Source organism: Lissotriton helveticus, chromosome 2_1 (assembly GCF_964261635.1).
Source record: "Lissotriton helveticus chromosome 2_1, aLisHel1.1, whole genome shotgun sequence".
Taxonomy (NCBI): domain Eukaryota; kingdom Metazoa; phylum Chordata; class Amphibia; order Caudata; family Salamandridae; genus Lissotriton; species Lissotriton helveticus.
In genome coordinates, this window is record NC_136059.1 from 1677009841 (window position 1) to 1677034251 (window position 24411).

A 24411-nucleotide genomic window follows, 5' to 3' on the forward strand; every position below is an offset into this window, starting at 1 on the left:
AAAGGAGTGTAACCACCCCCTTCCTGGGTCCAACCCATAGGAGGGACATAGCAAGTAATCCAGCCCCTAAATTTGGTATATAGGTAGGAGCTGAGTCCCAAGACTTTAGATTTATCCTGACTGAAACTTGAAACGAAACTCTGGACCAGGAGGTGTCCACGTGGACACCTCCTGGTCCACGTGGCTGCAGAGTCAAGCGTCCACTCTTCACCTGATCGCGACGACAGCACCTGGTTCCTTACTGGTTCCTCACCAGTCACTGGCTAGTGACTTTGAACACTGTCCCCTCTGCTTTCAGGTCCTCTTCTTCACCGATCCACCCTTGGATCGCACCGGACATCTTCCTCCTGGTCGCCTGCAGCATCTTTTCTTCCAGGCTCCATAGACTTCAACGCGAGAACCCAACACACTTTGACACCTATGCACCCGCAGCCCGTGGGTGAGTTAACGAGAACATTTCGGTGCTCAAGGGTAGTTTAACTGTCCTAGTGTCCAGTTCCACAGTCGTTTTAGTCCTACCTAGTCAGGATTGTCCGTACTCACCTTTTACTTGAACTGTACTGTCCATAGACGTTGTTACGCATCTCGCGTGTGAGTTCACACTCTGCACACGCGTCCCGTGGGCCTCCTATTACTTACCTAAGGTGAAGATAGCGTATTCCTAGCGAACCTCCAGCCTCTGGACAGCTCCATTTCTTTTATCAACTTTCACATTCCACTTACTTAGTATATGGTTTGTCGTGCCTCTAGGGCAGCTTTGTAATTTTGTGCAACTTGTCGTATTTTTCCTAAGAGATTGTCATGTGCTTAGCCCTCTGACCTCATAAAGAGTTCAGAGGTGTTGTTGTTAATAAATATACTGTTTATTTTCATAACAACCTGTGTGGTGTCCTTTCATCTGGTATTCAAAGGGTTATATTGTGGTAAAACAGCTGGCTTCACATGCCAAAAGAGTTTAGCCTAAGACTGCTTTGTCCATGCTACCATTAGGATAGCTGGTCTATAAGGTTGACTTACAACCAATCACCATAAGGGTTGTTTGGACTGATACAAGGTGATCACTAGAACTAGTGAGCATCATATATCAGGCCAACTTCTCACAACCCGGACTTCCAGACTTCCAACATCCCGATCCACAGTCACAGCAGAGCTGAGACACGTTGAGGAGACGAGAAACGTGGGACCGGCCATCTTGGAAAGCCAGCGAATTGTTTCCGTGCAACTTCAGAGGCACCCTCATAGTTGTGCATTGGGGATTGAGAAGCCCCAGCCCCGATCACCAACTGCACCGAAGATCAGCCCTCCACACTCCACGAGTTCTGCGTGGGGCCCTTCTGCATTTTCGTGCTCGACTCATCTGTCTGGTCACTTGCCCATTGGCTAGTGGCCTCTGTGACTACGTCCCCTTTATTTTACTCAGCTGGTCTGGTTTCTCCAGACTCGCCCCTGTTTCCCTGAAAAGGAGAAGCCCATCAGACCTTGCTGGTCTGATCCAGAAGCCATCTTCGATTCCTGCGTGGGTTGCCTTTGCCAAGGCTTATTGACTCTAATCCGGAAGCTGACACCGCCGACAGGGAGAGCCTTCGTGGGGCAGTCCGTATCCTGCTCCTGGTCGTCGTCGACACCTGGTCCACGTGGCTGCAGAGACAAGCTTCACGACATCACCTGATTGCTTCGCAACATCGCCTGGTTCCTTCCTGGTCACTGGCTAGTGACCCAGACTCTGTCACCTCTGTTTTCAGGTACTCTTCATCCTCGATCCGCCCTTGGATCCACCCGGACACTTCCCTCCTGGTCGCCTGCAGCATCTTTCTTCAAGGCTCCATAGGATTCAGTAACGAAACCCGACACACTTTGACACCTATGCATCCGCTTCCTGTGGGTGAGGTAACGCGAGTACTTCGGTAATCCTGTGGGTATTTACTATCCTAGTGTCTAACTTTCAAGTAGCTTTCTCTTTGTCCATCCGGAAGTGACCTAAAAGAACTAGTTTCCATTACCTTCGTTCCCATTATAACTCTATGGTAACTCGCGTGTGTGTAAAGACACTGCACGCGCATCCATGGGCCTCCTGCTCCCTATCCTTTGGTAGTACAGCGTAGCCCCAGCGATTCTCCAGGCCCTAGGCCTTTCCTTTGTTCATGACGTGGTTCTTGTACCACTATTTTAGTATATGGTTCAAAGTGCCCCTAGCGCATTACTGTATTTTGTGCAACTTATATTATTTTAATTGAGTATCTTGTTATGTGCTGGTGCCTCTGACCTCATAAAGAGTTCAGAGGATTGTGTTAAAAATAAATACATATATATTTTGATATACAACCTGTGTGGTGTCCTTTCACTCGGTATTAAGGGGGTTACATATGGTAAAACAGCTGGCTTCTCATGCCCTCTTGAGTTTAGCCTAAGACTGCTTTGTCCATGCTACCACTAGGATAGCTGGTCTATTAGGTTGACTTTACAACCATCACCATAAGGGTTGTTTGGACTGGTGCAAGGTGCTCACTAGAATAGTGAGCATCATATACCAGGCCAACTTCTCACAGTGGTTACCTCTTTCCACATAGGAAAGACCCTCACTTTGCCCATCTTCTTCCCACCCGCACCCTTCCAAGGAGGAGAGACTCCATCGTCTGGATCCAAAACGTGCGTTATCCTTTCATTTGGATCGCACAAAACAATTCCGGGTGGACATCAACTCTTTGTTGACTATGTGGGCGACAAGAAAGGTTGGGCCATGCAAAAACAGACCATCTCTTGATTGGTTGTACTTTGCATTAAGATCTGCTACTCCTTTGTGAAAAAGGAGCCTTAGGTAGGGCTGTGTGCCCATTCCACCAGGGCGACTGCAGCCACTACTGCTTTGGGACGTAGAGGTAAGGAATCTATAACTAATTGTCTCTTTGAGATAAACAAATTACTTACCTTCGGTAACGATATATCTGTAAGAGACATATATTAGTTATAGATTCCTTACCGCCCACCCATCCTCCCTGTTCTGCAAACTGACTTCTAGTGTAAGGGACTCCCTTTCAGGGCCCTAGTTTTGTGCACCAGTGGTCAGTGTCTTGCATGGTTCTGCGCTTCTGACGTGGAATGTCGTGTAAAGAACGGACGTCAGCGTACAGGGGCGGCGTCTAAGTAGATACCGCTACGTCATTCCAGCGATCACGATGCCAACAACTAACGTGGAGTCGACCGACACCACCTACCGACATTCAGGGGTACTGCTGAAGAAATATTTTCTGGATCCAGTCTGACGCGTGGGGGTAATTCTAATGTAAGGAATCAATAATTCATATATTTCTCTTACAGATAAATCTTTACCGAACGTATGTAACATGTTCATCATATGCAACATTCAATCAGGATCCTGTCACACCAGCTGAAAGGTCTCTAAACATACATTAACTGGTTCAAAAGAACTTACATTTTATCTTGACTAAACTAAGAACATTCATAAGTGAACTTGCTCTGGTGTCCCATTAGACTAATTCATCCATTGCAGGGACCTGTGTTTGACCTATGTTCAAAGGTTTGAATCCTTGTGGGTCTACTTGGCATTTAATCCTTCAGAGGACAGTAAAATGTGTACTATTGAGTTGGGCAACAAACATCTGTTATTCCAGTGGTAAGATACTATCTGATAGAGATATCTAGCCGTAGATTCCTTTACTTGTGAATTCTTCCCAGTCGTCAAACTGGATCTGGACATTTTTCTCAGCAAGACTTCTGCACGCGGGGGGGCGGTGGCGCATGGGTCTGTATGACTTTGACTCCGGATATGATGTCTGTGGAGCCAAATAATTTCCCTCCGGCGGCTGAAGTCAGTTTCTTTTTTTTCCAAGCATACGCAGATCCGAAAAAGCGTATCTCTAACTGTTTTCGGCCTGCTGTGACGAGCTTCCCTCGTCGGAAACAGTGTGCTAAATTCCTTATACTCTCTGGGTTTAAGTCTTGTACGTCCTGTGTTCACCAAATGTCTGGTTCAGATCCACATTCTATGTGTATGTGGTGCTTGACCAAGCACCATGACAGAGTGTGACGCTTGTCAGTTGTTGAAGACGATGGCCCTGTGCGAGCAGTGCATGAAACTTGTGATAGCGTGGCTGTCGCAGACCTCAACCACCTCGAGGAGTCGGTCATCCTCCCGATCCAGCGGTCGTTCCCATGAGTGCCTCTCTTCCTCCCAGTGGTAAGCTGCAGCCGTCCCTGTCTCCGACTATCTCTCATGGTAATCGGCGTCCTAGGAGATCTGTGTAAAGGCTGAGGACAAGTTTATAACCTGTCTTAACAATTCTGAACAGGGACCGGGGGTGGTCCTGACCTTTGAAGGCATATATTCCCAGATAGCGTCCGATCTTACTTCTCCAATAAGACCCAGGCGTCTCTTGGGAGAGAGATGGTTTGACAGTAACTGCTCGGAAGCACACAGCAAATTGATTGCAGAACCGAAAAGAACACCACTGGATCGTGAGCATATAGCTAGATTAAGAAAAGAGTACAAGCTTGCCCTTTCTGAACGGAAAAAGGAAATCAAAGATGAAGCTTGGAATGCCCTATTATCAGTAGAGGTTATAAAAGAGCCCTAGATTTTGGGCTATTGTGAATAAACCTTTTTTCACTGCTATAGGGAATGCCCTGGTTGAAATTTTACAAAGGAACAATGGCTATCTCATTTTGAAGCCATATATGAGGCCCCTGACAGCTCGGAAGTATTAGCTAGTCGTGAATTTAGGAGGGTCTCTTCCACTATAATTTTTAATGAAGAGGAAGTGGGTATGACCAGTAATAAGGCTCCGGGCCCTGATGGTGTTCCGGCAGATATATACAAACAAAACCCATCTTTTTGGTTGAAAATCCTGACTAATGTTTTTAACGTGTCTAGTAGCCAGGGTTTTCAGTCCTCATGGGCATCTTCTATTATTGTCCTCGTTTTTAAAAAGGGTCAACGAGGGGACCCACGTTGCTATAGGCCAATCTCACTAATAGACTCTGCAGTTAAAGTTTTAGGGAGAGTCATTTTAGCTAAGCTAACTGATTGGCTGGATGAGAATGAGGTCCTCACTAATTCCCAGTATGGTTTTAAAAGTGGCAGGGGCACTACGGATCAGTGTCTAAACTTACATTTACTAGCAGGTAAATACACTATAGCCAAAATGGGGACTTTACACCTAGCATTTATGGATCTTTCTTCTGCTTTCGACCTGGTTAATAGATCCGAGCTTTGGCAAATCCTGCTAGACATGGGCATCGATTGAAGCTTAGTCCACTTTCTGGCTGGCCTGCATAGGGATCTCACCACAAGGGTGATGGTCAACCAAGAAGGAAAATGCACAAGGCACTTTACATCTGTTTGGGGCGTTCGTCAAGGTTGTATTTTAGCGCCATTACTTTTTTCTTTATATATTAATAATTTAGGCAAGTTTTTAGATTTACCTAGTCCAGATATACCGCATGTAGGGGACAGGCCTATTCCTGTGCTCCTATACGCGGACAATGCGTTTTACTGGCTCGCACAGCAGTAGGGTTTCTTGAAGCCTTTGGGGCCTATATGAAATCTTTGGATCTAGTGGTCAATATAGCCAAATGCCACGTAATGTCAATGGGCCAGAATAATTAAAAACTTAAAACATTCTACTGCGAAGGTGCAGAATTGACCATGGTGACCTCCTTTACATATTTAGGGGTATTTTTTAATGTGAGGGACTCGTGGGTTCCACAACATAAAGCCAAAGTCAATGCGATGGCAAGGTCAACGGCCGCTGTGATTGGCTTCACGCAGCGTCTGGGGGCCAAACCAATGGATGCTATGCTTAATATCTACAGGGCAAATGTATAGCCATCGCTCTGTGGTACGGCGATTTGGGGTTACAAGCCAATGGAGGGGATACAGATAGCCGGAAATACGTTTTTACACATTCTCCTGTCTGTCCCCCAATCCACCCTGACCTATGTAATTCATCAGGAGTTGGGGGTGGGTTATGCGACAGATAGGCTAAGGCTGGCCCCGGTTGTCTGTTGGCTCAAAACATGGCTCTATTTCCAATTGAGTCTGAACCATGAGATCATTAGGGATTGTATCTCCCTGGAGCGAGTAAATAATATGCCATGGCTATATTATGTTAAGAATGCTTTAGCCAAGCTTGGACGCCAAGAACTATTTGATTTCCCTGATAGAATAAGAAAAGACGATCTGGCTTGGGTTAAAACACATTCTTTGAATCTGATGTCTGCAGAGCGGGATGAGATCGGGCTAAAGAAATCTTCAGTTAATGCGTACTTTATGCTAAAAACCTCCCCCAAGAAGATTGAACCTTACGCTTACATTTATAACCCTTCCCAAAGAGGAGGAATATCAACCCCCAAAAGATGTACTAAAATGTGAACCTAGGAATCAGTTAACCATTGTCTTCATTACTGTAAATTAATTTATTAATGGCATTGAAATCCTTTTGAAATGTTTTATCTGCATCATTTTTTCCAGATGTCCTCTTTAATGGAAGATTTGCAACATAAGGCTAAAGAAAAAGAACAAATTCTTGATGAGAAGAAAGAACTTGAGAAAAGGTTAACAGCTGAGGTGCAACAGTTTGAAGAGCGATTAAAGGCCAGTGCGTCTTTGTTGGAAACAGTTGAAAATGAAAAACGTGAGGCTGTACAGAGTCTTTATGAACTACAAGAAGCTGTCACAGCTTTAACTCATGATAAAAATGAGCTGCAGCAAATGCAAGAAGATCTCCAAATGGAGAGGGACCGATTGAGTGAAGATAAGCAAAATAACCTTAAGCAGGTATATGATCTAATACTTGTAGTAGATTAAAATACTATTTTGATTTATATGTAAGTCATTGCTTATGGTGTACTGTAAATGTAGAGTGCAGCCCAGAGACTTCTTTTAAGAAGCACACCAGACAGCCCAGATCAGGTGTAACTTTGAGGGTTGAGTGTGGGGAATGTCATCCCTGGAAGAGACACCAGGTGACTGCAGACATGCAGTGCCCACCTGGCTCCCTGCTGTCTGTACCTTTTTTCTCCTCTTTTTGACGGAAATCTGGAGTTCCTTATCTTGCTGTAGAGTTCTCATGAAATTCCATATAATTTGTGCAGTGCTTGGTGTTTCTGAAAGAAACAGGTTAGTGTTAGATTCCTTACCTTAGAATATCCCCAGGCGTCAGACTGGATCTGGAAAGTTTCCGTCAGCAATACCCTTTCGCGTCGGTAGGCTTCCTCTGCGGCCGTCGTCCGCGTCGTGATCGCCGGAATGAAGTCGTTGGAGTACTTAGACGCCGCCCTCTCGCACTGACGTCAGTTCTTCTTTTTTCCACGCCAGCAAGCAGAGATCCGGGAAGAGCAGTACTCTAGTCATTTTTTGACTAACTTTTTTGATCTCTTTTGATCACTTTTCGAGTCGATTTCGACTCGCGGTGCCGTTAGGGATGCCTGGTTTAAAACCTTGCGATGTCTCGGGCGATATCCAAAAACCCGGGACATGTATCGGGTCTAGAGATCATCAGTTCTACAAGTACCTACTTGCACCCACTGGGGTGATCCACTCAAGAACTCCATGTACCAGAGTCCCTAGGGGCGACCCGGAGGAGGGGCTAGCAGTGTGCGCTCCATTGCGATTGCTTCTAAAACCTTGCAACGCCTGTCACCGTCTGATGTCGCAGACCGACCCCCACCATCGGTGCCGACCACGATGACAAGTCGTGCCCCGACTGCCGGGCCTTGACCTCGAAGGCTAGACAGGAGCGGTCCCGTAAGCTGCTCGATCTCCGGCAGTCGGCTCCGCGCCGCTTGAGGTCCCGGTCGAGGAGGAAGTAGAGGGACCGGTCGCGGAGCCCCAGTCATCGCCACTTGTCGAGTCACCACCACTCGTCGGGCTCCAAGTCCTCCGGTAAGTCGAGGCATTTGAAAAAGAAGTCGAAGAGGCGTCCTCGCTCTTCCGACTCCCCCGACGCGGCCGGGGGTTCGGGTGACACCGCCCGTCGAGCCGCAGGCGCCGCGTCCAGCTCCACACCCGCCAGTCCCTGGGCTGCACGCGATGCCGGAGGAGAAACGGGACTTCCTCCTCCTCCTGGCCATGAGGACTCACTGCCCTCTGTCGGAACGTGTCGAGGTGCTTTCGAGCCCTGTGGGTCTGACTGGGAGCCCTTGCGGCTCCGGCGCCGTCGGGTGCTTCGGCCTCGGCGCTGTCGTCGACTCCGGTCCCGACGCCGCAGGCAGGGTGCCCCAGGATCCAGGCCTGGATCCGGGTCGTCGCCTGTCGACCTCACGACTCATCTGCTGGCGCTGACCCCGAGGGTGTCGCTCCCGGGGCCATCTTCAGATGACACCGACCCCGGTCCGGGTGTGATGCCGCAGCGGCGCCACTCGGCGCTGTTGCCGATGGGTGACCAATTCCCCTACGACCCAGCTCCATCATTTTTGCCTGGTTTCCAGGAGATGGATGATGAGGAGGACTGGGAGGGGTCTGAGGACCCTCTGGTACAGCAGTGCCAGTTAAGCTAGGACTGGGCAGATGAGCTGGGGGAGGCCAGTGGTCTAGACACTTCGCCTGACACTGGATTCATCTCTCCTCTCTCCGTGGCTTTGGAGGAGGAGGGCTACTTATAGCGTGGTGTTGAACAGGGAGTCCAAGGCCTTGGCTTTTGAGCTCCCTGATGTGGTCGGACAGGTTGCCCTGATGCTGTGCCCACTGAAACTTCAGGTCCCACTGCAGAGCCAGCATCCGCCACCTGACGTGATGCACCAGAAGGATGCAGGAGGCCAGCAGCCCCAAGATCTGCAGCGTCAATCTGACCGTAACTCGGGATAAAGGCCGAAAGATTGGAATCAGAGCCTGAATATCCCGAACCCGCTGTTCGGGGGGTGGGATAAACCCCAAACTGCGCCGAGTCCAGAACCGCTCCGATGAAAAGGAGCTTTTGAGAGGGGCACAGGTGTGACTTCGGCACGTTGATGGAGCACCCCAGCGAGTGCAGGAGGTCGGACGTAGTCTGGAGGTGGAAGGCGAGCCCACCTTCAACAACCAATCGTCGAGATAGGGGAAGACTGAAACCCCTGATCTGCGCAGATGAGCTGCGAACACCACCAAAACTTTCGTGAACACCCGAGGGGCGCTGGTAAGGCCGAAGGGGAGCATGGTAAACTGAAAGTGCTCGTGGCCTACCGTGAACCGCAGGCTCTCGGGGGTGGGGTGAACGGACAGAAAGCAGGGGTTGCCTGGAGCCGGGCAGTGGTGTCGGGCCACATTCCGATCCACAGGGAGGCCTGTAGAGTGCTTGGACCAGGTGCCCATCAGAACGTCGGTGAGGGCTTTGTTAAACAGCAGTAGAGGCTCCGAAGAGCTTGCCTGCGGTTTGAGCACCTCAATGAGGAGATTGAGCTGCGGCAGTTGAGGCCATTTGACTTGCCTCCTGAAGTTTGCATTGTGATTGTGGCAGCAAGGTGTCCTTCCACAAAAACAGTATACGCCTACAGGGGGAACAAATTTGTGGCATGGTGCACAGCAAAAGCTGTGAACCATGCCAGGAGAGTTGTTTTTGCATGTCACCCCGAGTGGGACGGGTATGCTCAGATGTGAGTCCCGTGCTCTCCATGCCACTTGAATCAAGCAATCCTGGCTGATGAAGGCTGATAGCCAGAAACCGGTCCTAGGATGGTTGATTCCAGTCCAGGAAAGACATGGCTTGGCAGTTCGGGCTGGACTGTTCCCCATGAGGCACAGGGTCAAGACTGATTTGCATATGGCCATGTCTGAACTGGGGTGGTGTGGTGAGCAAAATAACGATGGATTAAACCCAGATATGTGACTGGGGTGAATGTTTTGCCATTGTGCAACATTACGTCCGTCAATTGTTGTTTTTGCACTGCAAAAATAGGGCATTGTGGGGTCTTGGACGCTGTCTTGCATTTCTGGATACGGCTGGAAAAGCAGGGCATATCCCTGGTTGTTTAACATCTGGTAGGTTCTCTGAACGCCAGACCGGACTAACTCAGCCGTCGATGCCTAGCGGATCACGAATGGCGTCTCCACCCAGAGATGGCACATGGTCTCTTTCAGCAGTGGAGAGACCCTTAGTTAGATTGGTTTGTCTCCAACTAAAATGATATGTCAGCATTTCTGCATATTAAAGTTTGCATGGTGGCTTTAGCTCGGAGATGCTTTTTGTCTCAAGTGGAGTTAAGGCCTCCTGTTTGACTTTCTGCCCATACCACTCCCCCCAGAGTTCTCAAGAAAATCCGGAACGACCGGTCCCAAGTCATCCTTGTGGCTCCAGACTGGGCACGGAGAGTCTGGTATCCCGAGCTGCTGAACATGAGTGTGAATCCTCGGAACAGACTGCCCCTTCCGCAGGATCTTCTGTTGCAGCAGCAGGGGAGGATCTTCCAACCGAACCTGTCAACTATCTGCCTTCCTGTGTTGAGATTGAGCAGCAGCAGTTGACGGCTTTTGACCTTTCTCCCAAAATCTGCAATGTTGTTTTGGCAGTCAGGTGTCCCTCCAGCAAGTCTGTGTACGCCTGCCGTTGGAAGGGATTTGTGTCATATTGTACAGAAATGTCCATTGACCCACTTTCTGCCTCCCTATCTGATATTTTGATTTTCATTCTTGCCCTTGCCCAGCAGAGTTCTTTGGGGCACTCTAAAGGGTTATCTTTCTGCTCTCTCTGGCTTCTTCTGGCTGCCTCACCAACACTCATGTAGAAACCCCACCTCTCTATATAGCGCCCTACAATGAGGTGCTCTGTGCAGAGAGGTCGAGGAGACCCTTATTTGTGTGCAGAGGCAAAAGTAGACAATACTATGCTCTGTTTTGTGGTAGTATGGGCGAGCAGTTAGACTTGTCAAAGGCTAGTCTCAGCATTTGTTGTACTCAAAGGCAATAAATGATACACTCATTCAATGAACCAAGTTGATCCTAAATTAGAAAAATAGTACTTCTTTTTATATAACTATTTAAATGAAGAACTTCGGGTACAAGGTAAATACTTTTTGCAACATAGACAAATCACAGTAAATACAAGATTCCCAGTTATGCACAATTACGCACAAAACTTACCATTTGGAAGGAAAAAGGCAACAAGGCAATCGTAAAATCAAGGCAATACAGTTGTGGTTCACCTTTTGGAATGTGAAGGTTCGGGAGCCAAGGTCCAAAGTTCCAAGGCCAAGTTCTCTGGAGTTTCCTAGGTTTCATCAGAAGCCAGGAGCAAAGTGACTTTGTAACTTGCTCACTACGAAGAAAGAGGGCCACCTGCAAAAGTAAAGCAAAGAGGGACATGTAGGCAAATCTGAGGGGTCTCAAAGGAGAGTAGAGGTCACAAGGGCTCTGGGGCCATGGGAGCATAGCTGGTTCGAAGATGCTCTGTCCGGTTGCGCTGGGTTCAGTAAACCTGTGATTCTGGGCAACATTGCGCACCGAGGCACCTTGCGGCTAGGGACTGGCACCTTGGAGCTACGATTAGGGAACTATTGGGCCACTGCTGAGGTGGATCTCTGGAGTCTTGATGTCCCTCGGCGGGTGCTGGCTCGCTGTTTAGGTGGAGTCTGCCTGGACTCTGTTTCGAAGGTTTAGCCAAGGGTCCGATACCCCAGGTTTTTGTGCCTTTCAGCTCCAGTGGGTCCTGGGGCCTCGACTTTTGGTGTAGAGGCCGGGCTAACCCTCCAGAGCAAGTGTACCTTTGACTGGCACTCCAAGATTTCAGTGGGGCTGGGGAGCTGGACGATACTGGACCGGAGTTTGCTGTTTTGAGGCCTATGGCTGCAGGGATATAGCTTCTCTATCTCAGGGGAGTTCTTCGGTGATTTGTGAAGTGCTGATGATTTTCTGGGGTTTGTGGAGGCCACACAGCGACTAGACGAGTTAGGGAGTGGTGATTTTCGAGTTCTGAGGCATCAGTCAGGAGTTGCACCCAAAGTTCACCATGAGGTCTGCAGTTCTTGGTCAGACAGCTTTTCTTCATTTGTCGTCTTGTGTCTGTGGATACTCTAATTCCCTATCTGCCATGTCTACAAACCACTGCAGGTGGCATAGATAGTAGGTCTCACTCCTCTAGCAGGCCTCAGAGCCCTGAGACAGGATGCACTATACCACAGGTGTGGGCATAGCTTCACCTGTGGTATACAGTGTATCTGAAAGAAACAGGTTAGTATTAGATTCCTTACCTTAGAATATCCCCAGGCGTCAGTCTGGATCCGGAAACTTTTGCGTAGCAGTACCCCTGCGCGTCGGTAGGCATCGTCTGCAGGCGTCCCCTGCGGCTCCGCGTCCGTCGTTGGCGTCGTGCGCCGTGATGACGTCGCTGGAGTATATAGACGCCGCCTCCGCGCGCTGACGTCAGTTCTTCTTTTTTCCGCGCCAGTTAGCGCAGATCCGAGAAGTGCAGTACTCCGATCTTTTGACCAAGTTTTTTTGTGAATCCTTGATTCTTCTTACGGTGCCGGTAGGATGCCCGGTTTTAAGAACTGTGACGACTGTGACCGCACGATGTCAGTCACGGATCATCACCGACTCTGCCTCCGGTGCCTGGGCCCCGACCACGCCGTGGACGACTGTGTCGACTGCCGGGCCCTGACGAGTAAAGCTAGGCGGGAGCGGTCCCGCAAGCTACTCGAGCTGTGGGTGTCGGCCCCGCGTCGAGAGCGGTCCCGGTCCGGCCGGAGGTCGAGGGAGCGGTCGAGGGAGCGGTCGCGGAGCCGCCACGAGCGCTCCGGAAGTCGTCACCATTCCTCTGGTTCCTCAGGTAGGAAACACAAGAAGTCGGGGCGTCGTCATCGTACCCCTGACTCCCCCCGACGCTCACGCGATGCGGCCGGGGGTTCGGGTGGCCCCACCCCCGCGGCTCCGCGTGAGTCGCCGGCGCGGCCTGCTCCATACCCTACGGTCCCTGTGCAAGGCACGACGCCCGGGGAGATAGAGGAGTTCCTCATGGCCATGAGGGCACTGTCTCCTCCGACGGGGCCTACGGCGCCTTCGGGCCCTGTGCTTCCGTCCGGGGGCCCTAGCGGTTCGGGTGCTCCTACCTCGACGCCGTCGGGTGCTCCGGCCCCGGTGCCGCCGACGGCTCCGACCACGGCGCCGCAGGGACCCTCAGGGTCGACGCCGGCTGGTCTACCGGCCTCTCCGGCGCCGATTCCATCGGGGTTGCCCCCGACGCCGCCCCCGCGCGGCGCCGGTGCTCCGGCTCCAGGCGGTGCCGACCCATACCCTCTCCGACTCCGGACGCGGAGTCGGACCGGCGTCGCCCGACGCCGAGTCCGACGCCGATGGGGCCTGTAGACCCCGGGGAGCCGGTCTACATTGTTGATTCCGAATATGGTGAATATGTAGATTGCGGAGAGGGTTGGGAGGGGGTCTGAGGACCCTCTGTCACGCGAGTGTCAGTACAATGTGGACTGGACAGGTGATTTGGGTGACGCCAGTGGTCTGGACGACTCTCCTAACCCTGGCTTTGTCTCGCCTCCTACCGTGGCTTCGGAGGAGGGGGCTGCTTATTCAGTGGTGCTGATGAGGGCTGCCAAGGCCTTACACCTTGAGCTTCCCGTCGCGGCCGTGAGGCCTAACATCCTCACTGAGGTCTTCAAACCGCAGTCATGCCCACAGGAGCCACTGCTGCCGTTCAATGAGGCCTTAACTGACGTTCTTTTGGGCACGTGGTCCAGGCCCGCTTCAGGTTCGCCTGTTGATAGGAACGTGGCCAGACGCCACCGTCCGTGTAAGGATGACCCCAAGTTCCTGTCCACCCATCCCACCCCTGAGAGTCTGGTGATCCAGGCCTCGACTTCCCAGACTGCATTCCCGTCGGCCCCGCCCGACCGGGAATCCAAGAGGTACGACCAGTATGGAAAAAAGGTCTTCTCGTCCCTGAGTTTGGGACTGCGGTCTTGCAAAACCGCATGCCTCTTGGGCCGCTACTCCCACTCTCTGTGGGATACGGTCGCGGACCTGCTGCCAGAATGCCCGCAGGAGGTACGGGCAAAGCTCGGCAAGGCTATGATTGAAGGCCGAGACGCAGCAAAATACTCCATCAGGTGTGGTCTTGATACGACCGACTCGCTGGGCAGAGCGATGTCCACGACGGTGGCGATTCGTCGCCACGCCTGGCTGAGGTCCGCCAACTTTTCGCCAGATGTCCAGAATGCCTTGATGGACATGCCGTTCGATGGCAGTTGCCTGTTTGGCGACAAAGCGGACCACGCGCTGGAGCGCTTCAAGGACTCCAGGGTCACGGCCAAGTCCTTGGGTCTCTCGACCCAGCGCCAGCAAACTGGTTCGTTTCGCTCCTTTCGTGGCCAAGGAAGGGGCGGTCCCACACGTGCTGCCAGCCACGCGCCGCAACACATTTCTCAACGCGGTGGCGGCCGTGGAGTCCGCGGTGGAGGCGGTCGGGGACAACGGCGAGGTCAGACCACACCTCCCCCCGCAGCATCGGCCTCCAAATCCTCCTAGTCCGTGCTTTCAGGCCCATGTGACGCCAGTGGGTGGCAGGGTTCGCCATCACCACTCCCGCTGGCGCGCAATCACATCGGACAGGTGGGTGCTGCAGCTCGTCCGAAGGGGCTACTCCCTCCCCTTCGAGACCACTCCTCCGGCCATGCCACCGCAGAACCACTGTGTGTCAGGGGACCACTTGACACTTCTGCAGGAGGATGTTACGGCCCTCTTGGCCAAGGGGGCCGTCAAGCACGTTCCTGGGCCAGAAGTAGGGCGTGTTTGCTATTCCCACTACTTTCTGGTACCCAAGAAGGACAAAGGGGGCCCACGTCCTATCTTGGATCTACGGAACGTCAACGGCTTCCTCCGGAAGGAGAAGTTCAAGATGTTGACTTTGGCTCAGGTCTTGGCTGCTCTAGACCCGCTAGACTGGATGGTAGCGTTGGACTTGCAGGATGCCTATTTTCACATCCCCGTCCTGCCGGCCCACCGGCGTTACCTGAGGTTCACGGTAGGCCACGAGCACTTTCAGTTTATCGTGCTCCCATTCGGCCTTACCAGCGCCCCACGGGTGTTCACAAAGGTGATGGCGGTGGTCGCAGCCCATCTGCGCCGGTTGGGGGTTTCAGTCTTCCCCTACCTGGACGACTGGTTGTTGAAGGCGGGCTCGCCCCAGACAGTCGTCCACCACCTTCAGATGACGGCAGACCTCCTGCACGAGCTGGGGTTTTCCATCAATGTGCCGAAATCACACCTGTGTCCCTCTCAAAAGCTCCTTTTCATCGGAGCGGTTCTCGACTCGGCGCAGTTTCGGGTTTATCCTCCGGAACGGCGAGTCCGGGATATACAGGCTTTGATTCCCATCTTTCAGCCGTTATCCCGGGTTTCGGTCAGGTTGACGCTGCTGGGGCTGATGGCTTCCTGCATCCTTCTGGTGCATCACGCCGGGTGGCGGATGCGGGCTCTGCAGTGGGACCTGAAGTTTCTGTGGGCCCAGCATCAGGGCAACTTGTCCGACCATGTCTTGATCTCGGAGGGCACTGCGAGACAACTGCAGTGGTGGCTTACGGACCGCGATTGGGTCAGAGGTAGATCCCTCTCCCTTCCCCAACCGGAGCACGTGGTTGTGACGGACGCGTCCCTCCAGGGCTGGGGAGGCCACTTGGGAGAGGCGGAGATCAGAGGCATCTGGTCTCCGGCGGAGTCCCGGCTCCATATAAACCTGTTGGAGCTGCGGGCGATCCGTCTAGCACTGAAGGCATTCCTCCCCTTTGTTAACGGGAGTGTAGTGCAGGTGTTCACGGACAACACCACCGCCATGTGGTACTGCAACAAGCAGGGCGGAGTGGGGTCGTGGACCCTTTGCCAGGAGGCTCTGCGTCTCTGGCAATGGCTGGAACGTCAGAGCGTGACTCTGACGGTTCAACACCTGGCAGGTTCTCTGAACGCCAGGGCGGACGAACTCAGCCGTCGGTGCTCGGTGGATCACGAATGGCGTCTGAACTCGGACGTGGCGAAAGGCCTCTTTCTGCAATGGGGAGAGCCTTGGTTAGATCTATTCGCCACAGAAGAGAACGCGCAATGTCATCAGTTCTGCGCGTTGGAGTTTCCAAGACTGCACTCGCACGGCGACGCCTTTCGGCGCGCGTGGAGTTGCGGTCTATTTTACGCCTTTCCGCCTATACCACTTCTGCCCAGAGTGCTGAAGAAGATCAGGCGCGACCGGGCCCAAGTTATCCTTGTGGCTCCGGACTGGGCTCGAAGGTACTGGTATCCCGAGCTACTCAGCATGTCAGTCGGTCCCTCGATCCGCCTGCCCCTTCGGGAGGACCTTCTGTCGCAGCAGCAGGGGACGGTCCTCCACCCGAACCTGTCCAGTCTCCACCTCCATGCGTGGAGATTGAGTGGCGACATTTGAGGCCATTTGACTTGCCTCCTGAAGTTTGTGATGTAATTCTGGCAGCCAGGCGTCCCTCCACAAAGTCGTTATACGCCTGCCGGTGGAACAGATTTGTGGCATGGTGCACAGCAAAGGCTGTGGACCCTCTTTCTGCCCCTCTCTGAGGTTCTCCTCTTCTCTCTCTTGCCCAGCAGGGCTCTGCTCTGGGCACTATCAAGGGCTACCTTTCTGCCCTTTCGGCCTTTCTCAGGCTGCCTGATCAACCTTCTTTGTTCAAGTCCCCTATTGTAACGAGATTCTTGAAAGGCATCATGCACATGTATCCACCTGTTCCGTTTGTGATGCCTCAGTGGGACTTGAACCTGGTTCTGACCTTCTTGGTGTGCTCCCTTTGAGCCACTTCATTCCTGTCCTCTCCGTCTCCTGACTTTAAAGACGGCCTTCCTGGTTGCCATCACCTCTGCCAGGAGAGTGAGTGAGCTCCAGGCTCTTTCTGTCAAACCTCCTTTCATGTCCATTCATCCAGACAAGGTGGTTCTGAGAACTAGACCTTCTTTCCTGCCCAAAGTAGTCTCTGCTTTTCACATTGGGCAGTCCATCACCTTACCCTCCTTCTTCCCGCCTCCGCATCCTTCAAAGGATGAAGAGCGACTCCATCGTCTGGACCCAAAACGTGCACTTTCATTTTATATGGATCGCACTCGCCAGTTCCGGGTGGATGACCAACTGTTTGTTGGCTACGTGGGTGCGAAGAAGGGACGGGCGGTGCATAAACGGACCATCTCTCGGTGGGTCGTCCTGTGCATCAAAGCGTGCTACTCTTTGGCTCGGAAGGAGCCTCCTGTTGGGCTGAGGGCCCATTCCACTCGGGCCACGGCGGCTACTACTGCCCTGGGCCGGGGAGTCCCCTTGCAGGACATTTGTCAGGCGGCTACGTGGGCCTCGCTGCACACGTTTGCAAGGCACTACTGCCTGGACAGTCCAGTCCGGAGGGATGGCTTCTTTGGCCGTTCTGTCCTCCTGGACTTTCTGGTGTAAGCTGTATTGGTTCGCAGACCCACCACCGGGGTTGGTATTGCTGGGGTATCTATTCTAAGGTAAGGAATTTAATACTAACCTGTTTCTTTCAGATGAACAAGTTACTTACCTTCGGTAACGATATATCTGTAAGAAACAGTAGTTAGTATTAGATTCCTTACCGCCCCACCCATCGTCCCTGTTCTGCGAACTGATACATAGGGTTAAGGTCATCCCCTTCAGGGCCCTAGTTTCGCATGGCACCAGTGTTAGTTCTTACATGGCTCTGCGTGTTCTGGCGCGGAAAAGCTGTGTGCAAAGAACTGACGTCAGCGCGCGGAGGCGGCGTCTATATACTCCAGCGACGTCATCACGGCGCACGACGCCAACGACTGACGCGGAGCTGCAAGGGACGCCTGCAGACGACGCCTACCGACGCGCAGGGGTACTGCTACGCAAAAGTTTCCGGATCCAGACTGACGCCTGGGGATATTCTAAGGTAAGGAATCTAATACGAACTACTGTTTCTTACAGATATATCGTTACCGAAGGTAAGTAACTTGTTCATTAAGTCGATTTCTAGACACCATGATGGCTTTACTGAATGCTAGGAAATATGATAACAACTCACCATAATAAAACCACACCTATGCCAGTGTTAGATATATTGTAAAACGTACTCCGAGAGTATCTTAGAGATGCCCTCTGAAAAGCGACTAACTCTCCAGTGTGCGGCTGACTGGTCTGGACCTACCGTTCACTTTCAGACATGTTTCTGACACCCTGATGTGAAAGCCTTTTGCTCTCGTGGGTCAGAAACAGACTGCTTGAGGTGGAGGTGCTCCTCACCTACCCCAAAGCAGGAACTGCATTCAGGGTGGTGAGCCTAAAAGGCTTCCCACCCTTTATTATGCTAGCCAGGGCCTCTCCAGCTAGTGCAACTGCCAGCCACCCTGATCCAGCCCCACTTTTGGCAGCAATTTCAGCGGTAAAATTAGTAAGCAGGAGAGGCATGGCCCCTCTCAGCCAGGACCCCCTCCCACCCCAAGGTGTCCCGAGCTGTATTGACCCCTCCTTAGAAAATCATCCATATTGGATTGAAGGATTGTAGCCAGTAGGATTAGGGGATGCCCCTTCCTCAGAGAGAGGGGACATGATGGGGTGTAGTCACTTTTTTTTTAACACTTTATTTTGAACTGCATAATACAATCAGCAGCGTGTAACGCAGCCATGCTCTATATCATTGAGAATTATACCTAATAGACAGCAAGCACCCCCCCCCCCCCCGCCGTCGGGCCCTACAACAAACAAAAGGCAGATCAGGTAAAGCATAATACAACACTTGAGGAATAGATCTCAGCAGTGTAACTTCTGATACTTGTAAATATCGTATAGCCTATAGACCCTATTGTGAGAAGTTGGCCTGATATGCAGTGCTCACTATTCTAGTGATCACTATGTATCAGTCCAAACAACCCTTATTGATGATTGGTTGTAAGTCAACCTTATAGACCAGCTATCCTAGTAGCATGGATACGGGCAGTCTAAGGCTAAACTCTAGAGGGCGTGTTTAGCCAGCTGTTTTACCATCACATTACCCCATGAACACCAAGTGAAAGGACACCACACAAGTTGTTATAAAAAATAAAGTATATTTATTTATAACAAGACTACCCTGGCTCTTTATGAGACAGGGAGCTAAGCACACAACAAAACTCTTACAAAAATACTTAGTCGCACAATTTACACAAATGCCCGAGGGGCACGAAAAACCATATACACAAGAAGTGGAATGCGAAGTTACTAGCAGGTAAGTAATACTTTTCTAGACTGTAGAAACGCTAGGCCTACAATGCTGAACCCTTGGATTAGAAGCAGGAGGCCTAGGGACGCCGTGTGCAGAGTGGGAACTCTCACGCGTAATGCGGGAACAAGTCTATGGATACTAGCAATCACAAAGTTACTGTTCTCGGGCGAACCCGACTAGGTGGGTCGAAAACAAGAGTGGATCCGAACACTTAGGGTGTTGGACTATGCTGGAGCACCGGAGTACTCAGTTTACCTAGCCCAGGGGCTGCGGCTGCATAGGGTTCAAGTTGCGTCGGAAACCCTCGTTGAAGAACCAGGAGCCTGAAGAAAGAAGTTGCTGGCAGGCGGCCAGTGAAGAAGTTCGTGGTGATCCAAGCCTGGATCAGGGAAGAAGACCTGTAAGCAGAGGGGACCAAGTTCTGAATCGCTAGCCAGTGATTTAGGTGGGCACCAGGATGGCACCGGACGAAGTCACCTCGACCAGGTGAGTGGGCGCTGCTGGGCTCTGCAGTCTCTCGGACCAGGAGGCGTTGTCGGCGACCAGGATGGAGGTGCGAGCTGTACCACGAAGGTCTCTGCTGTCGACGTCGCTGGACCCAGGATTGGGGCAACAAGTCTTGGCAAATGCAAGCCCACGCGGTGGACTTAAAATGGAGTCTGGAGTGGACCAGGAGGGTCCAGGGTGCTCCTCTTTTGGAGGGAAGCAAGGGCTAGTCTGGAGCAACCAAACCAGCGGTGTTTGTCGTCGTGAAGCGTCGTAAAAAGGGCCACTAGCCAACGGGCAAGTGACCTGGACAACGCGGTGAGCAGCAAAGAGCAGAAGGGCCCCACGCAGATCTCGTGGATGCAGGGGGGCTGGACTTCAGTGCTGGAGCTGCTCAGGGTCGGGGCTTCTCTTACCCCAAAGCACTCAGTCGAGGGTCACTCGGTGGTCGTGCTGGACAAGCGTCGTGCAGTCTTCAAAGTGGCCGGTCCCTCGAGGTCTCGTCACACCCACGGATCACAGCTGGGCTGATGATGCAGGTTGAGGTCAGAGGTGCCAGGGAAGCCGGTTCTCGTCGTGCTGGGCAGTCTTGATCCGGAGGAGAGACTTACAGCAGACCGCGATGCTTGGTTGGTGCCGGCTGCTGCAGGGTGACTACTCCTTAGTCACAAGGGAGAAATCTTAGGAAGAGTCTTGAGTTCCTCTCGTGGAAAGTCGGTTCATAGGATTGCAGACCCTAGTCTCCTACACCAATTATTCCATATTCACGTATGTCATGTCTGGGTTCTCCAGCAGTTACACAGTGAGTGGCGCCTAAAAGTCCTTAGGTCTAGACGCTGCTGGTATCTCTTCAGCATATGCCTCCATTTGTTCTTTACAATATACAAGATCACAAATCCACTCTCCCCAGGTAGGCGACACCTTAGCACACCAGTGCATTGCGACAGCACGTTTAGCAATGAAGGTAGATATAGCAACAATTCGCCGATTACATGGTTTTATTGTTTTCAATAGCCCCAACAAGCATATTTCTGGCGTGCATTCAATCCTATCCTTTGTCATGTCTAAGTACTTTCACCCCCTGCTGCCAGAAGTTAAATTTAGTGGCACAACCCCATGCCAAATGGATTAAATCAGCACATGCTGCCCACACCTCGGGCATATCGCATTCCCCAACAGGCCAAATTATAACAATTGAGCAGGCGTGTAATACAATTGATGCAAGTACTTCAAATGAATAATGCGGAGGTTGCAGTTGACAGACACCCAGTCAAGTTACGACAGGACTCACGGGACAAAGGCACCACAAATGCGTCGTCTCATTTATCAAACGAAGGGGAATCTGACAAATTATTTTCCTTTGGGAGGCCCTGTATAACCTGGTGATCAGCCTTCTGCTTTCACCCCCTGCTGAAGTTATCTGTAGCGCCCTCAATACCCGCAGCTCCTGAGGGAAGTCGGGGTATAAGAACACACTGCCAAACGAAGTCTAGTGTATGTAAAACCATGGATTGCTTTGTATGTTTGTTCCTCCTGCAAATCGTTCAAGGATAGGAGGGGTGGAGTCTCTGTAAAAGGTAAGTAGCCCATTGGCTACTACCTGCCAGTGCCTGTAACTCCCTTAAATTGAGTATTTAGGGGCACTCCTTAACTTAAATTTGATCATTAGATTCTTGGTGACCTAACGTAGAAGGACCAAAGAGCTGTGAAACAGGGTACAACTGACTTGACCCCAGCCCTACTGGCCTGTCTGCAGCCCTCAATGAAACCTGCTTGAAGTGACTAGTCCTGCAAGCCCAGCAACCTCCACAACCCTGGGAGGAGTGCCTGTCTTCCTTAAAGACCAGGAACCGTAGAAGATAGCGGCCCTGTCTGCAAAGAAGCAAACACCAAGGACTCACTTGCCTTCTGGATCTGCGGGTAATGCCCATTTTGCACCCACCGCCTCAGAGGCGTGGATATATATATATATATATATATATATATATATATATATATATATATATATATATATATATATATATATATATATATATATATATATATATATATATATATATATATATATATATATATATATATATATATATATATATATATATATATATATATATATATATATATATATTTATTCTTCTCCAAGTGCTCGGATTCGAAGCCGCACTCCACTGTAGGTCGGTTTACTAAACCTCTTCGTTTCCCAGACTTTCAGTTTCCCACTCCGTTACTTTATCTCCGGCCTTACGCGTTTCGAAGCCCTTGTGCTTCTCATCAGAGACCCCATGAGGAAAGCGCTTCTCATAGACACACCCCTACTGCATGCTTTTATTAATTGTCATTGGCCTCCGGTGTGCCTTCGAACCCCAGTCCGTTTTTTCAAATTGTTAGTGCATGCTGGGGTGTGTAGTTTTTTTTAATGCTTTTCACCACTCATTCGGTATCTTTCCTCCATGTTACATACAAGATTTATTTTCCCCCGCATTGGGTCCAGAATGAACCCCTGCAAGTCTGCTGTTTTTTACTACCTTCAGCGCCGATTTCAAGAGGATGTTGCCTCTCTCCCAGACCTTTAGTTGCTCCACAGGCGGTGCGTCGCTCCCACGGCCGAAGCCGCCGTGATATTTAAATCTTCTCCAAGTGCTTGGATTAGAAGCCGCACTCCACTGTAGGTCGGTTTACTAAACCTCTTCGTTTCCCAGACTTTCAGTTTCCCACTCCGTTACTTTATCTCTTTAGTAAACCGACCTACAGTGGAGTGCGGCTTCGAATCCGAGCACTTGGAGAAGATAGATAGATAGATAGATAGATAGATATATATATATATATATATATATATATATATATATATATATATATATATATATATATATATATATATATACATATACATACATACATCCCAATAAACACTACAGCTGAATCATGCTGTAAAGAATTTCCACCATACATGAATAACATGCATTAGAAAACATGAGAAACAACAAGTTTGTTTAGAAACTGTTTTAATGCTCAGAAAGCAGTAGACATTCTCATAAAAACACTGAAAGCATAGAAAGCTCCCAGGCTGCATTGCAAATAGTCTAAAAAGACTGAAAAGCTAACCTGTAGCTGCATAGCAATAAACTGACACCGTTCCTTTAAGGCACTCCTGACCCCCAGCTTCCCATCATGCCTCAGGAGTGACAGTTAGGTCAGTTGTTCTTTCCGGCTCCTTCAGAAAGAATCCTGGTAACACACCTCCACTCATTTCTGATTTCTGTCAGAAATTTACTTCATTTACCACAACTTTTTTGTCTTACTTCGACGTTTTACACCTTGTCAAGAAAGAATCTGTCATTTATTGACAGTTTTTTGGGCATTTTCTGCCTTACAATGCCTTCTCTTTTTGATGCCTGTCCTTCTTGTGGTAACAAGAAGGCCAAGACAGACAACCATGAAGTCTGAAAAACATGATCCAAGGACCTGTCCTCACTGCAAAACCCTGTCAGGAAGAAATCTGAAGAATAGGGAGAGAATTCGCATCTATGGCCTAGCACACAGGTCATCCAGAGGAAGGGCTCCGGTAAAGAAGGGCTCCAAGAGGTCTAGAACACCTTCTAAGGGCAAGACTTCACACCCTTCAGCGTCGGGCTCGGCGCTGAAAAAAGAACTACCGGTGGGTTATTTATCTAAAAAACGACCTTCGACTGCGGGCTCGCCGTCTAAAAGAAGAGATTCAGGTACGTCGTCGAGAATTCGGGCGACGATTGGCGTAGAAGTGTGATACCTCTGCCATCGTCAACCCGGCGACGATCGGCGTCGAGGAGCAGAGACCCTCTGCCGTCGTCGACACGACGTTTTGCGTCGAGGGCAGGCTCACCTCCATCATCGCGGATACAGCGATCGACGTCGAGAGCCCAGAGTCCTCGGCCGTCGACAACTAGTCGTCGATCGGCGTCGAGGATGAGATCTCCGTCGTATCGTCGACGTTCGGCATCGAGGGTGCCCAATACCCCTCCGCCGTCATCACGTAGACCCTCGACGTCGAGATTGGCTGCTCCGCCGTCGTCCCAGTGCCGTTCGGCGTCGAGAGAGAGAAACACTCCGTCATCGGCTGCACATCGCCGTTCGACGTCTAGATTCACCGATCTTCGTCAGCCTCTCACCGGCATCGCTCGCCGTCGAGGCTTTTGACGTCAGGTCACCCGACGTCGAAGCGAGAAGAATCGAGGAATCGAGGAAGCAAGGATCGACGTCGACGGATTTCCGGCCAACGTCGAGGCTCGCTTCAGAGAGATCCAGAGAAGGATCGGTGATTCCAGTGAGGAAGTCAGCATCCCGCCACTCATCCTAGCGTTTGTCCAGGCGAGCTTCTTCAAAGTGAGCCTATCCAGAGCCTAGAAACCCTGTCCGCAAGTCACCTTTGCGACTGACAGCCTTCTTCTTCTGAGGTGCGGTTGTCCCTGAGATGGAATCTGCCATTACATCACTGGCGGGATTCAGGGGCTACGAGGCGGATGCAGGAGTATGCCAGTCCTATGCACAGGTCGCCTCTTCAAAGACTGGTTAAAGAAGCGGATAGACACAGCCCTCCCAGGCACAGAGTCCAAGCTGAGAGATCACCTGTGAGGAGGCCTGCTTGGTCCCGTTCCCCCAGAAGGGAGGACCGCCCAATCAGATCACGGGATAGGAGGCACAGTGCTCATCGCAGAAGTAGGAGAATACAGTCTACTTCTTCTACCTCCTCTGACCACTTGTCAAAGAGGGATTATTCCCCCA

The 24411-nt window shown here is 51.0% G+C and overlaps 1 protein-coding gene across 1 annotated transcript in view; it reads left to right on the forward strand.

Moving 5' to 3' along the window:
- The window catches only part of LOC144818836 (uncharacterized), a 1999126-nt gene that overhangs the window by 1020039 nt on the left and 954676 nt on the right, over positions 1–24411 (forward strand). Inside the window, 1 exon segment of the mRNA XM_078676624.1 lies at positions 6488–6793. Within this exon segment, the coding sequence (XP_078532750.1) occupies positions 6488–6793 (306 nt within the window).